This window comes from Carcharodon carcharias, chromosome 5 (genome assembly GCF_017639515.1).
Source record: "Carcharodon carcharias isolate sCarCar2 chromosome 5, sCarCar2.pri, whole genome shotgun sequence".
Taxonomy (NCBI): Eukaryota; Metazoa; Chordata; class Chondrichthyes; order Lamniformes; family Lamnidae; genus Carcharodon; species Carcharodon carcharias.
Window position 1 is genome coordinate 157,797,806 of NC_054471.1, and position 12,120 is coordinate 157,809,925.

The 12,120-nt window shown below is 45.7% G+C and overlaps 1 protein-coding gene across 5 annotated transcripts in view; it reads right to left on the reverse strand.

The window, feature by feature from the left end:
* Nucleotides 1-1,760: 1,760 nt before the first annotated feature.
* eif2b4 (eukaryotic translation initiation factor 2B, subunit 4 delta) overlaps nt 1,761-12,120 on the reverse strand; it is a 66,688-nt gene continuing 56,328 nt past the window's right edge. For all 5 annotated transcript variants that reach the window (XM_041188653.1, XM_041188651.1, XM_041188650.1 and 2 more), the window contains one exon: nt 1,761-2,019. In XM_041188653.1, the coding sequence (XP_041044587.1) occupies nt 1,823-2,019 (197 nt within the window). In that variant the 3' untranslated portion in view covers nt 1,761-1,822. The remainder of the gene's footprint in view (nt 2,020-12,120) is intronic.

The window sequence follows — 12,120 nt, forward strand, 5'->3', positions numbered from 1 at the left end:
ATCAATAACCTTCAGCATCACATTACCATACCAGCATTGACAATGTGCTGGATCATGACATTTGTCTTCCTGAAGCTAATGGTTAAACCAAAGCCTTTACAGGCATGAGAAAATCTGTCCATTTTCCGCTACAGGCGTTCCTCAATATGGAAGGTTAGTAGTATCGTCAGCTTAGAGCAATTCTCTGATGAGGACTTGGCACTTTCGTCTTGGATATCAGGTGAGCATGGGCGAACAGCTTTCTCACAATTCTGGTGTGTAAGTAGACAGCCTCTATAGATGATCTGAAGACATATAACACCAGCAAAGAGAATATGCCAGTGTCGGGGCCAGAACACAATCCTGTTTGGCTGCACTGTGGATCTCAAAGGATTCCGATGCTGCACACCAGCACCTTATGTTGTCATGGGAAGGGGGGGATCACATTCAGCAGCTTCGGTGGGCAATCAATTTTCTCCAGCAGCTTAAATAGACCACCTCTGCTCACATGCTCAAATGTCTTGGTGAGATTGATGAATATATAGCGGTCTCCTTCATTCATGGTATTTCCCTGGCAGCTGCCAGACTGAGAAGATTATGTTAATTAGAGATCTTCCAGTTTTGAAACCACATTGGGGTTTGGGATAGATGAGTTCAGCCAAGATCTGTAGTCTGACAAGGGCAACACGGGCAAATATGTTTCCCATGATGCTCAGCAGGGTGATCCCTTGACAGTTGTTGCAATCACTGCAGTTTCCCTTGTTCTTGTACAGGGTCACAAACTTTGCAACACACATATCCTGGGGCACTGTCCCCTCCCTCCAACAGAGACAGAGAAATTTGTGCAGATGCTGCAGGAGTGGTTTCCTGTGCTTGATGAGTTCAGACAGTATAGCATCAGCACCTGGAGCTTTGGCCATGGCAAGCGAGTCAATTAGCTGAAATTTCAACCCCATATCCTCTCCATCACAAAGACTGCTGACTCACTTCTATACTATTGTCTGCTTCCATCCCATCTCAGCCTACCTGCCTCATCCATGCCTTTCTCATTTCCCTACTCGATTACTCCAAAGTTTTCCTGGCTGGTCTCCCATCATCCATAATGTTCAGTACATCCAAATGGTTTCTGCCTGTCTCGTATCCTGCATCAGGTCCCAACCACCTAGCACCCCTTTTCTTACTGACCCATACTGTCACCTGATCTCCCAAACACTGTTCAATTTTTACATCCTCTTGTTTAAATCCTTATGTATCTTCACCCCTCCCAATCTTGAACCCCTCACTCCCAGCCAAACTTTGTTATTCATTGCATTGTCTTGTGAATTTCCTTCATCCCACCATTGTTGGCTGTGCTTTCAGCGATTAGGCTCCATGCTGTAGAATTCCCTACTTAAACTCCTCTGTCTTGGCACCTCCTTCCTTAAAGTCCACCTCTTCAACCAAGATTTTAGTTGCATCTCTTACTATCTCCTCCTTTGGCATGGTGTATTAAGCCCCTGTGAAAACGCTTGGTATTGGTCTGTATTAAAGATACTGCGTTTTTGTTGTTGTAATGTATTATGGGATGAGTCACTCACATCATGCAGTTCTCACATCCTCCCAGTTATAAAGCTAAACTGATAAAAAAAAGTTGGAGCATGTTTCCAGCATGTCCTCTCAGCCAAAGACTGGAGGCTCATACCAGTGATTTTATCTCCAACTCAATCAACATTGACATAAATTCTTCAATTCAACAAACTGCTTAATCTTCTTATGGTCTTTCCACTGAAGTACACAAAGAATTAACAATACTCCTTTTATTATTACATGCCAGAGAAACATCAGATGGTTTTGCAATATTCCATTACTCCACGTTCTTTACACGCAGTACTACTGGTACTGAGGTACAGGGGATCATGCCCAAGTCTGTGATTACCAAATCAACAAAGTCAGGCGGTGTGACGTCATATACCAGGTTAAGAAGGTGTAGTTTGGAATTTGAGTGCCAATTCTTCAGCGGAGTGCTTCCATTCCGGGTCACTAAAAGGTCATCAGGGTCATCTGCAATAGAACAATTTGAAAATTCACTTACTGTGCTACTGTTAACTTCCACCCACAATTGTACTTCATTGGCTGTAGAGTACTTTGGGACATCCTAAGGTGCTGTAACATTGCAAGTGTTTCTTTCACTGCATGATAACATAAGAACAGATTGCTGCAGTAGTTTATTCATATGAAACATCAATTTCATACTAAATAAGCCAGCACATATGTATATAAAAGCAAAATACTGCAGATGCTGCAAAACTGAAATAAAAACAGGAAATGCTGAAAAAACTCAACAGGTCTGACAGCATCAGTGGAGAAAGAAACAGAGTTAATGTTTCGAGTCCGTAATACTCTTCCTCAGAGCTGAAGAGGTAGAAATGTGGTGGGTTTTATGCTGTTGAAGAGAGGGGGTGGAATAGGTGGAGCAAAATAGAAAGTCGGGGATAGGTTGGAGCTCAGGAGAGATTAAGTGACAAAGATGTCATGGACACCAGACAAAGGGAGTGGTAATGATAGTGTTAAAGACTAAGGCAGGTGTTAATAGTGACATAAAGATCAGACAGCAGAATCCATGTTGCATCATTGACAAGCTATCTTCTCTTGGTACAGCTGGTCTGTTAGCACTGTGAACAGGATTGCCTGTTCTACCACAACAGGTCTTCTACTTTATCTCAGGAAATCCCTTACAAGGTTGAGCAAAAACAATAATGAAAAGACCAAACCTCAATGCTCATAGCCTCAACTGGCTGGGGAATGAAGCTTTGGAGTCACTTTTTAGTCAAAGGTGTCAACTCTTTTCTTCTCTGCCGATGCTGCCAGACCTGCTGAGTTTTTCCAGGTAATTCTGTTTTTGTTTCAAATTTTCCAATGTTGTTCTCACCTCTAAAAGTGATGATAGGACTTGTATACAAAGGGAAACAAATAAGTGTTTTAAACTTTAAGAAAAGTGGTACAGGATAGATACAATAGTGTATATAGAAGTAGAAATAAAGTTAAAGTAATCCCAAGGTTTTCTATAGGCACATAAATAGTAAAAGGGTGGTAAAAGGAGGAGTAGGGCCATTAAGGGACCAAAAAGGGAATTTACACATGGACGAAGGGACCATGACTGAGGTATTAAATGAATATTTTGCATCTGTCTTTACCAAGGAGGGAGATGCTACCCAGGCCACGGTGACAGATGAGGAAACTCTGTCAGAAGGGTTGAAAATTGCTAAGGGGGAAGCGTTGAATAGACTGTCAGTACTTAAAGTTGACAAGGCACTGGGACTGCAAGGATATTGAAGGAAGTGACAGTAGAAATTGCAGGAGCACTGACCATAATTTTTCAGTCTTCCCTAGATTCAGGTGAGGTGCCAGAGGACTGAAGAATTGAAAACATTACACCCTTGTTCAAAAAAGGTTGTAAGGATAAGCCCAACAATTACAGACCAGTCAATTTAACTTCAGTGGTGGGCAAGATTTTAGAAACAATTATTCGGTTGGATTTCTAAAGGGGAAATTGTGTTTAACTAACTTGCTGGAGTTTTTTGAAAGGTAACAGAAAAGGTAAATGAGAGTAATGCTGTTGATGTGGTGTACATGGACTTTCAAAGGGCATTTGATACAGTGCCACCCAACAGACTTGTGAGAAAAGTTATTGCTCATGAAATAAGAGAGACAGAAGCAACGTGGATACAAAATTGGTTGAAAAGTAGGAAGCAGAGAATAATGGTCAATAGATATTTTTCGGGCTGGAGTAAGGTTTGTAGTAGAGCTCCCCAGAGTCTTGGGTATTGGGACCCTTGCTTTTCCTGATATACACTAATGATCTAGATTTTGGCATGCAGGGGACAATTTCAAAGTTTGCATATGATATGAAGCTTGGGAACAATGTAAACTGCGAGGAAGACAGTATAGAACTTCAAAAGAACATAGACAAGCTAGTGGAGTGGCTAAGTAGGTGGCAGATGAAGTTCAATGTGGAGAAGTGTGAGGTGATGCATTTTGGTAGAAAGAACATGGACAGACAATATGAAGGAAGGGGTGAAATTTTGAAGGAGGTAAAGGAGCAGAAAGACCTGGTTGTATTTGTGCATAGATCATCGAAGGTGACAGGACAGGTGTAGAGAGCAGTTAATGATGCCTATATTTTCTTGGGCTTTATTAACAAGGGCACAGAGTACAAGAGCAAGGAGGTTATGCTGAATTTATATAAGACACTCATTAGACCTCAGCTGGAGTATTATGTACAGTTCTGGGCACCACATTATGGGAAGGATGTGAACCCACTGGAGAGAGTGCAGAAGAGGTTTACAAGAATGGTTCTAGGGATGAGAAGCTTCAGTTACGAAGATAGATTGGAGAGGTTGGGACTGTTCTCCTTGGAGAGAAGAAGGCTAAGAAGAGATTTGATAGTGATGTTCAAAATTATGAGGGGGCTGGACAGAGTAGATAGGGAGAAGCTGTTCCCACTCGGTAAAAGGATCAAGAACGAATGGGCACAGGTTTAAAGTGATTTGCAAAAGAAGCAAACGTGATGTGAGAAAAACCTTTTTCACAAAACAAATGGTTCGGGTCTGGAATGTACTGCCTAGAAGTGTGGTGGAGACAGGTTCAATCGCAGTATTCAAGAGGGAATTAGATGATTATTTGAATAGAAACAATGTGGAGTATGGGCAAAAGGCAGGGCAATGGCACTAGGTCATAATGCTCACTTGGAGAGCTGGTGCAGACACAATAGGCTGAATAGCCTCCTTCTGTGCCAGTAAAATCTTGTGATTCTGAAATAAATATAGCAGAGGGAGACGATGGAAAAGAAGGAAGAGGAACAAAACAGGCAAAGTATAAATGGGTATCTTTAATTTCTTAATTGTGTTAACTTTAGTTGTGAAGGACTAATATTTCACTAATGCTAATTATGATATGTGAACAACCACAGTCGAGTCCTCACTTAAAGCTGTGGTTGCGTTCCTGAAAATCGCGACTTTAAGCGAAACGCTTTAAGTGGGTCATAGGTTCCCACTGGAATCAATCTTAAAGCCAGAATTAGGCTTTAAGATTGCCAGAAAAAAACTAATGTACAAGTTGAAACACTGTACTGTACATGTGCAGGACTGTCATTCATAGCTGTAATGACTTGTAAAATAAAGCACTAAATATAACAGGAATACTATATCAATTCAAACTGGATAACAATAAATCACCCAAACAAGCCGAGGAGCACAGCTTGTGTGTCTCTCATATAGCACTCCTGAAACTCAGCTCAACTTTTTGCTTGTTCTCCTTTCCCACTCTCTCCTTTCCCATTCTCTCTTTAGTTGGGAAGGACAGAAACAGCATGGATTTACGAAAGGGAAACCATGCTTGACAAATCTACTGGAATTTTTCGAGGGGGAGCCAGTGGATGTGGTTTATTTGGACTTTCAGAAGGCTTTCGACAAAGTCCCACATAAAGAGATTAGCGTGTAAAATTAAAGCGCATGGAATTCAGGGTAGTGTATTGAGATGGATAGAAAACTGGTTGGCAGACAGGAAACAAAGAGTAGGAATAAACCGGTGTTTTTCTGAATGGCAGGCAGTGACTAGTGGGGTACCGCAGGGATCGGTGTTGGGACCCCAGCTACTCACAATATGTATTAATAATTTAGATGAGGAACTAAACGTAATATCTCCAAATTTGCAGGTGATACAAAGCTGGGTGGGAGGGTGAGCTGTGAGGAGGATGCAGAGATGCTTCAGTGTGATTTGGACAAGCTGAGTGAGTGGGAAAATGCATGGCAGATGCAGTAAAGTGTGGATAAATGTGAGGTTATCCACTTTGGTAGCAACATCAGGAAGGCAGATTATTATCTGAATGGCTATAAATTCAGAGAGGGGAATGTGAAACGAGTCCTGGGTGTCCTTGTACACCAGTCGCTGAAGGTAAGTATACAGGTGCAGCAGGCAGTAAAGAAAGTAAATGGTATGTTGACCTCGTAGCGACAGGATTCGAGGAGCAGGGATGTCTTGCTGCAATTATACAGGGCCTTGGGTGAGACCATATCTGGAATATTGTGTACAGTTTTGGTCTCCTTATCTGAGGAAGGATGTACTTGCTATAGAGGGAGTGCAGCGAAGGTTTACCCAGATGATTCCTGGGATGGCGGGACTGACATATGAGGAGAGATTGAGTCGATTAGGATTATATTCGCTGGAGTTCAGAAGAATGAGGGGGTATCTCATAGAAACCTATAAAGTTCTAACGGGACTAGACAGAGTAGGTGCAGGAAGGATGTTCCCGATGGTGGTGAAGTCCAGAACCAGGGGTCACAGTCTGAGGATACGGGGTAGACCACTTAGGACTGAGGTGAGGAGAAATTTCTTCACCCAGAGAGTGGTGGGCTCTCTTCTCTCTTATTCTCCTTTTCCACTCTCTCTGTCTCTTTTTCTCACCCTCTCTCCTTCCCCTTCCCCATTCCATCTCTCGATCTCTTTCTCCTTCCTTACTCTGTCTTTCGCTCTTTTACCCCCTCCACACTCCGTCTCTCGCTCTCTTTCCCCTTCCCCACCCCGTTGCTCGCTCTCTTTACCCTTCCCCACTCTGTCTCTTGCTCTTTCCCCTTCCCCACTCCGTCTCTCGCTCTTTCGCCTTCCCCACTCCGTCTCCTGCTTTCTTTGCCCTTTCCCACTCTGTCTCTCGCTCTCTTTCCCCCTCCGTCTTTCTCTCGCTCTCTTTTCCCACTCTGTATCTCACTCGCTCTCTTTCCCCTTCCCCACTCTGTCTCTCGCTCATTTTCCCCTTCCCCATTCCGTTTCTCGCTCTCTCTCCCCTTCCCCACTGTCTCTTGCTCTCTCTCCCCTTCCCCACTCTGTCTCTCGCTCTCTTTCCCCCTCCATCTCTCTCTTGCTCTCTTTTCCCACTCTGTATCTCTCTCGCTCTCTTTCCCTTTCCCCACTCTGTCTCTCGCTCTCTCTCCCCTTCCCCACTGTCTCTCGCTCTCTTTCCCCTTCCCCACTCTGTCTCTCGCTCTCTTTCCCCCTCCATCTCTCTCTTGCTCTCTTTTCCCAGTCTGTATCTCTCTCGCTCATTTTCCCCTTCCCCATTCCGTCTCTCGCTTTTTTCCCTTCCCCACTCTGTCTCTCGCTCTTTCCCCTTCCCCACTCTGTCTCTCGCTCTCTTTCCCCTTCCCCACTCTGTCTCTCGCTCTCTTTCCCCTTCCCCACTCTGTCTCTCGCTCTCTTTCCCCTTCCCCACTCTGTCTCTCGCTCTCTCTCCCCTTCCCCACTGTCTCTCGCTCTCTTTCCCCTTCCCCACTCTGTCTCTCGCTCTCTTTCCCCTTCCCCACTCTGTCTCTCGCTCTCTTTCCCCTTCCCCGCTGTCTCTCGCTCTCTTTCCCCTTCCCCGCTCTGTCTCTCGCTCTTTCCCCTTCCCCACTCTTGTCTCTCGCTCTCTTTCCCCATCCCCACTCTGTCTCTTGCTCTCTTTCCCCTTCCCCACTCTGTCTCTCGCTCTCTTTCCCCTTCCCCACTCTGTCTCTCGCTCTCTTTCCCCTTCCCCACTCTGTCTCTCGCTCTCTTTCCCCTTCCCCACTCTGTCTCTCGCTCTCTTTCCCCCTCCATCTCTCTCTTGCTCTCTTTTCCCACTCTGTATCTCTCTCGCTCTCTTTCCCCTCCCCCACTCTGTCTCTCGCTCTCTTTCCCCCTCCGTCTCTCTCTCGCTCTCTTTTCCCACTCTGTATCTCTCTCGCTCTCTCTCCCCTTCCCCATTCCGTCTCTCGCTTTTTTCCCTTACCCACTCTGTCTCTCGCTCTTTCCCCTTCCCCACTCTGTCTCTCGCTCTCTTTCCCCTTCCCCACCCTGTCTCTCGCTCTCTTTCCCCTTCCCCACTCTGTCTCTCGCTCTCTTTCCCCTTCCCCACTCCGTCTCTCAATCTTTCCCCTTCCCCACTCTGTCTCTCGCTCCTTCCCCTTCCCCACTCTATCGCTTTCTTTCCCCTTTCCCACTCTTGCTCTCTTTCCCACTCCGTCTCTCTATCGCTCTCTTTTCCACACCATCTCTCCCTCGCTGTCTTTCCTAATCTGTCTTGCTCTCTTTTCCCACTCTGTCCCTCTCTTGCTCTCTTTCCCCTTCCCCACTCTGTCTCTCACTCTCTTTCCCCCTCCGTCTCTCTCTCGCTCTCTTTTCCCACTCTGTATCTCTCTCGCTCTCTTTCCCCTTCCCCATTCTGTCTCTCGCTCATTTTCCCCTTCCCCATTCCGTCTCTCGCTCTTTTCCCTTCCCCACTCTGTCTCTTGCTCTCTCTCCCCTTCCCCACTCTGTCTCTCGCTCTCTTTCCCCTCCATCTCTCTCTTGCTCTCTTTTCCCACTCTGTATCTCTCTCGCTCTTTTTCCCTTTCCCCACTCTGTCTCTCGCTCTCTCTCCCCTTCCCCACTGTCTCTTGCTCTCTCTCCCCTTCCCCACTCTGTCTCTCGCTCTCTTTCCCCTCCATCTCTCTCTTGCTCTCTTTTCCCACTCTGTATCTCTCTCGCTCTTTTTCCCTTTCCCCACTCTGTCTCTCGCTCTCTCTCCCCTTCCCCACTGTCTCTCGCTCTCTTTCCCCTTCCCCACTCTGTCTCTCGCTCTCTTTCCCCCTCCGTCTCTCTCTCGCTCTCTTTTCCTGCTCTGTATCTCCCTCGCCCTCTTTCCCCTTCCCCACTCTGTCTCTCGCTCATTTTCCCCTTCCCCATTCCGTCTCTCGCTCTTTTCCCTTCCCCACTCTGTCTCTCGCTCTTTCCCCTTCCCCACTCTGTCTCTCGCTCATTTTCCCCTTCCCCATTCCGTCTCTCGCTCTCTTTCCCCTTCCCCACTCTCTGTCTCTTGCTCTCTTTCCCCTTCTCCTCTCTGTCTCTTACTCTCTTTCCCACTCCGTCTCTCTCTCACTCTCTTTCCCACTCCGTCTCTCTATCGCTTTCTTCCCCATACCATCTCTCTCTCGCTCTCTTTCCTAATCTGTCACTCTCTCTCGCTCTCTTATCCCATTCTGTCCCTCTCTCGCTCTCTATTCCCACTCAGTCCCACTCTCTCTCGCTCGCTCTCTTTTCCACACCGTCTCTCTCTCGCTCTCCTTCCCACTGTGTCTCTCTCTCACTCTCTTTCCCCTTTCCCCTCCGTCTCTCGCTCTCTTTCCCCTTTCCCACTCCATCTTGCTCTTTCCCCTTTCCCGCTCTGTTTCGCTCTCTTGTAAGAAATTGGGGTCTTTAATAAGCAGGTATTTTTTGCATTTTAAGGGATTAGCCAAGCAGCACTGATTCTGTCTCTGGAAAGAGGATTTCTAAACACTTAGACCTCTAAACAGTCATTCAAGCTGCCATGTTGACATTCCTAAGCTGATAGAATGGTGTCTTTTGTACCCCCTTATCTATGCAATCTATGTTTTTAGAAAGAGTCAGGACATGATCCTCAGCAAGATGTTAACTAAAACGTTGACCTCGAGCAGGGTGGCACATGAGCTCATGGGCAGCTGCCTTCTTAAGATGGAAGATGGACCAGAGGAGGAGGATGAAGATCGAGAGATTGAGGGAAGAGGTTCCTAATACTTGGACTAGAGAGCAGAATGCTGTTATCACAAGCTGTTACGGGTTGTATAGTTTTTTTTGTGTAATTAGTTCATATATAATTTCTAAACTGTTGTTTCTTAATCAACTTAATAAACCATCTTAAAATTACTTAGGACTAGCCGACTGCCTATTTAGGTATCTGTGGCCCCAAACCCCAAAATATTACACACTCCCTCCTTTGTGATCTGTCTCCGTCTTTCTTTCCTTTCCCATTCTGTCTATCTCTCTTGCTTCAGAGCATGAACCCCTTCCTGACAGTTTGCAGGGGGCAGAGTCCCTGCCCCAAGCTGTGGATGGAGCTGCGGTGGGATGGCCACAGATGGAGCAGAGGTGGCAGGGGTGGCCACAGGTGAGGCTGTGTGGGGGAAGGGGGACGGTGTTCAGATCAAACTGGGGTCCACATTCCCTCGGCTTCACCAATCCCATTCCTGGTTACTCACACTTCATCACCCTCTCAGCGGCTGGGCAACTTCCCTCCCCTGCGCTCCTGCTCCTGAATCTCACACCTCACTCTCTTCTTGCAGCCTGAGCCTCTGGTGACTGCAGTGGCAGATGGCCCAGAGTGCAGGGGCAGAGTGCAGACAATATAAAACTGAAAATGACAATGCAAATCGAAAGAAAGGCCCTAAAGAATAAACAATGTTAAAGCTAAAAAATGTTAAGCAGGGTGACTTAAAGTAAGGACTATGTGTAAACTACCGTAGTATTAGGCTTGTTATTTTTATATCCAATCATGGAACATTGGCCTCACTTTCTAGACCAGCATTTATTGCCCATCTGTAATTGCCCTCGAGAAGGCAGTGGTGAGCTGCTTTCTCGAACCGCTGCAGTCCCTCTGGTGTAGGTACATCCACAGTGCTGTTAGGGAGGGAGTTCCAGGATTTTGACCCAGCGACAGTGAAGAAACGGCGACATATTTCCAAGTCAGGATGATGAGTGGCTTGGAAAGGAACTTCCACGTGGCAGTGTTCCCATATATCTGCTGCCCTTGTCCTTCTAGATGGTAGTGGTTGTGGGTTTGGAAGGTGCTGTGTAAGGAGGCTTGGAGAGTTGCTGTAGTGCATCTTGTAGATGGTACACACTGCTGCCACTATGCGTCAGTGGTGGATGAAGTGCCAATCAAATGGGCTGGTATGTCCTAGTTGCTGTCAAGCTTCTTGCATGTTGTGGGAGCTGCACTCATCCAGGCAAGAGGTGAGCATTCCATCCTGACTTGTGCCTTGTAGATGGTGGACAGACTTTGGGGAGTCAGGAGGTGAGTTACATGCTGCAGGATTCCTAGCCTCTGACCTGCTCTTGTAGCCGCAGCATTTATATGACTGGTCCAGTTCAGATTCTGGTCTATGGTAACCCTCCAGGATGCTGATAGTGAGGGGGATTCAGTGATGGTGATGCCATTGAATGTCCAGTGGCGATGATTAGATTCTCTTTTGTTGGAGATGATCATTGCCTGGCACTTGTGTGACGCAAATGTTACTTTTAGCACAAGCAGAGCTGAAAACTTAGTAATAAAATGTCATTCAAACATTGTCAGCAGGATTCAATCTCAGATCTGAAAGTGAATGCACACTACAGTGATCTTATTTTGACAGTCAGAAAATATTTTATGTGAGAATTATTGTGCATTAATCCACAAACTACAACTTGAAGTAGAGCATATAATATGAACATACGAATTAGGAGGTAGGAGTAGGCCACTCAGCCCTTCAAGCCTGCTGTGCCATTCAATAAGATCACGGCTGATCTGATTGTAACCTCAACTCCACATTCCCGCCTACCCCCAATAACCTTTCACCCCCTTGTTTATCAAGAATCTATCTACTTCTGCCTTAAAAATATTCAAAGACCCTGCATCAACCACCTTTTGAGGAAGAGAATCCCAAAGACTCATGACCCTCAGAGAAGAAATTTCTCCTCATCTCTGTCTTAAATGGGCGACCCCTTATTGTTTAAAAATGGCCCCTAGTTCTACAAGAGGAAACATCCTCTCCATATCCACCCTGTCAAGACCCCTCAGAATCTTATATGTTTCAAATGGATCATCTCTTACTCTTCTAAACTCCAGCGGATACAAGTCTAGCCTGTCCAAACTTACCTCATTAGACAACCCACCCATTCCAGGTATTAGTCAAGTAAACCTTCTCTGAACTGTTTCCAGTGCATTTACATCCTTCCTTAAATAAGGAGACCAATATTGTCCAAAGTACTCCCAGATGTGATCTCACCAATGCCCTGTATAACAGAAGCATAACCTCACTATTTTTGTCTTCAATTCCCCTCACAATAAATGATAACATTTTATTAGCTTTCCTAATTACTTGCTATACCTGCATATCCTTTTTGTGATCATGCACTAGGATACCCAAATCCCTCTGAATCTCAGAGCTCTGCAATTCTTCTCATTTAGATAATATCCTTCCTTTTCAATTCTTCCTGTCACAATGGACAATTTCACATTTTCCCGCATTATACTCCATTTGCCAGATCTTTGTCCACTCACTTAACCTATCTCTATCCCTTTGTAGCCTCCTTGTGTCCTCTTCACAACTTATTTTC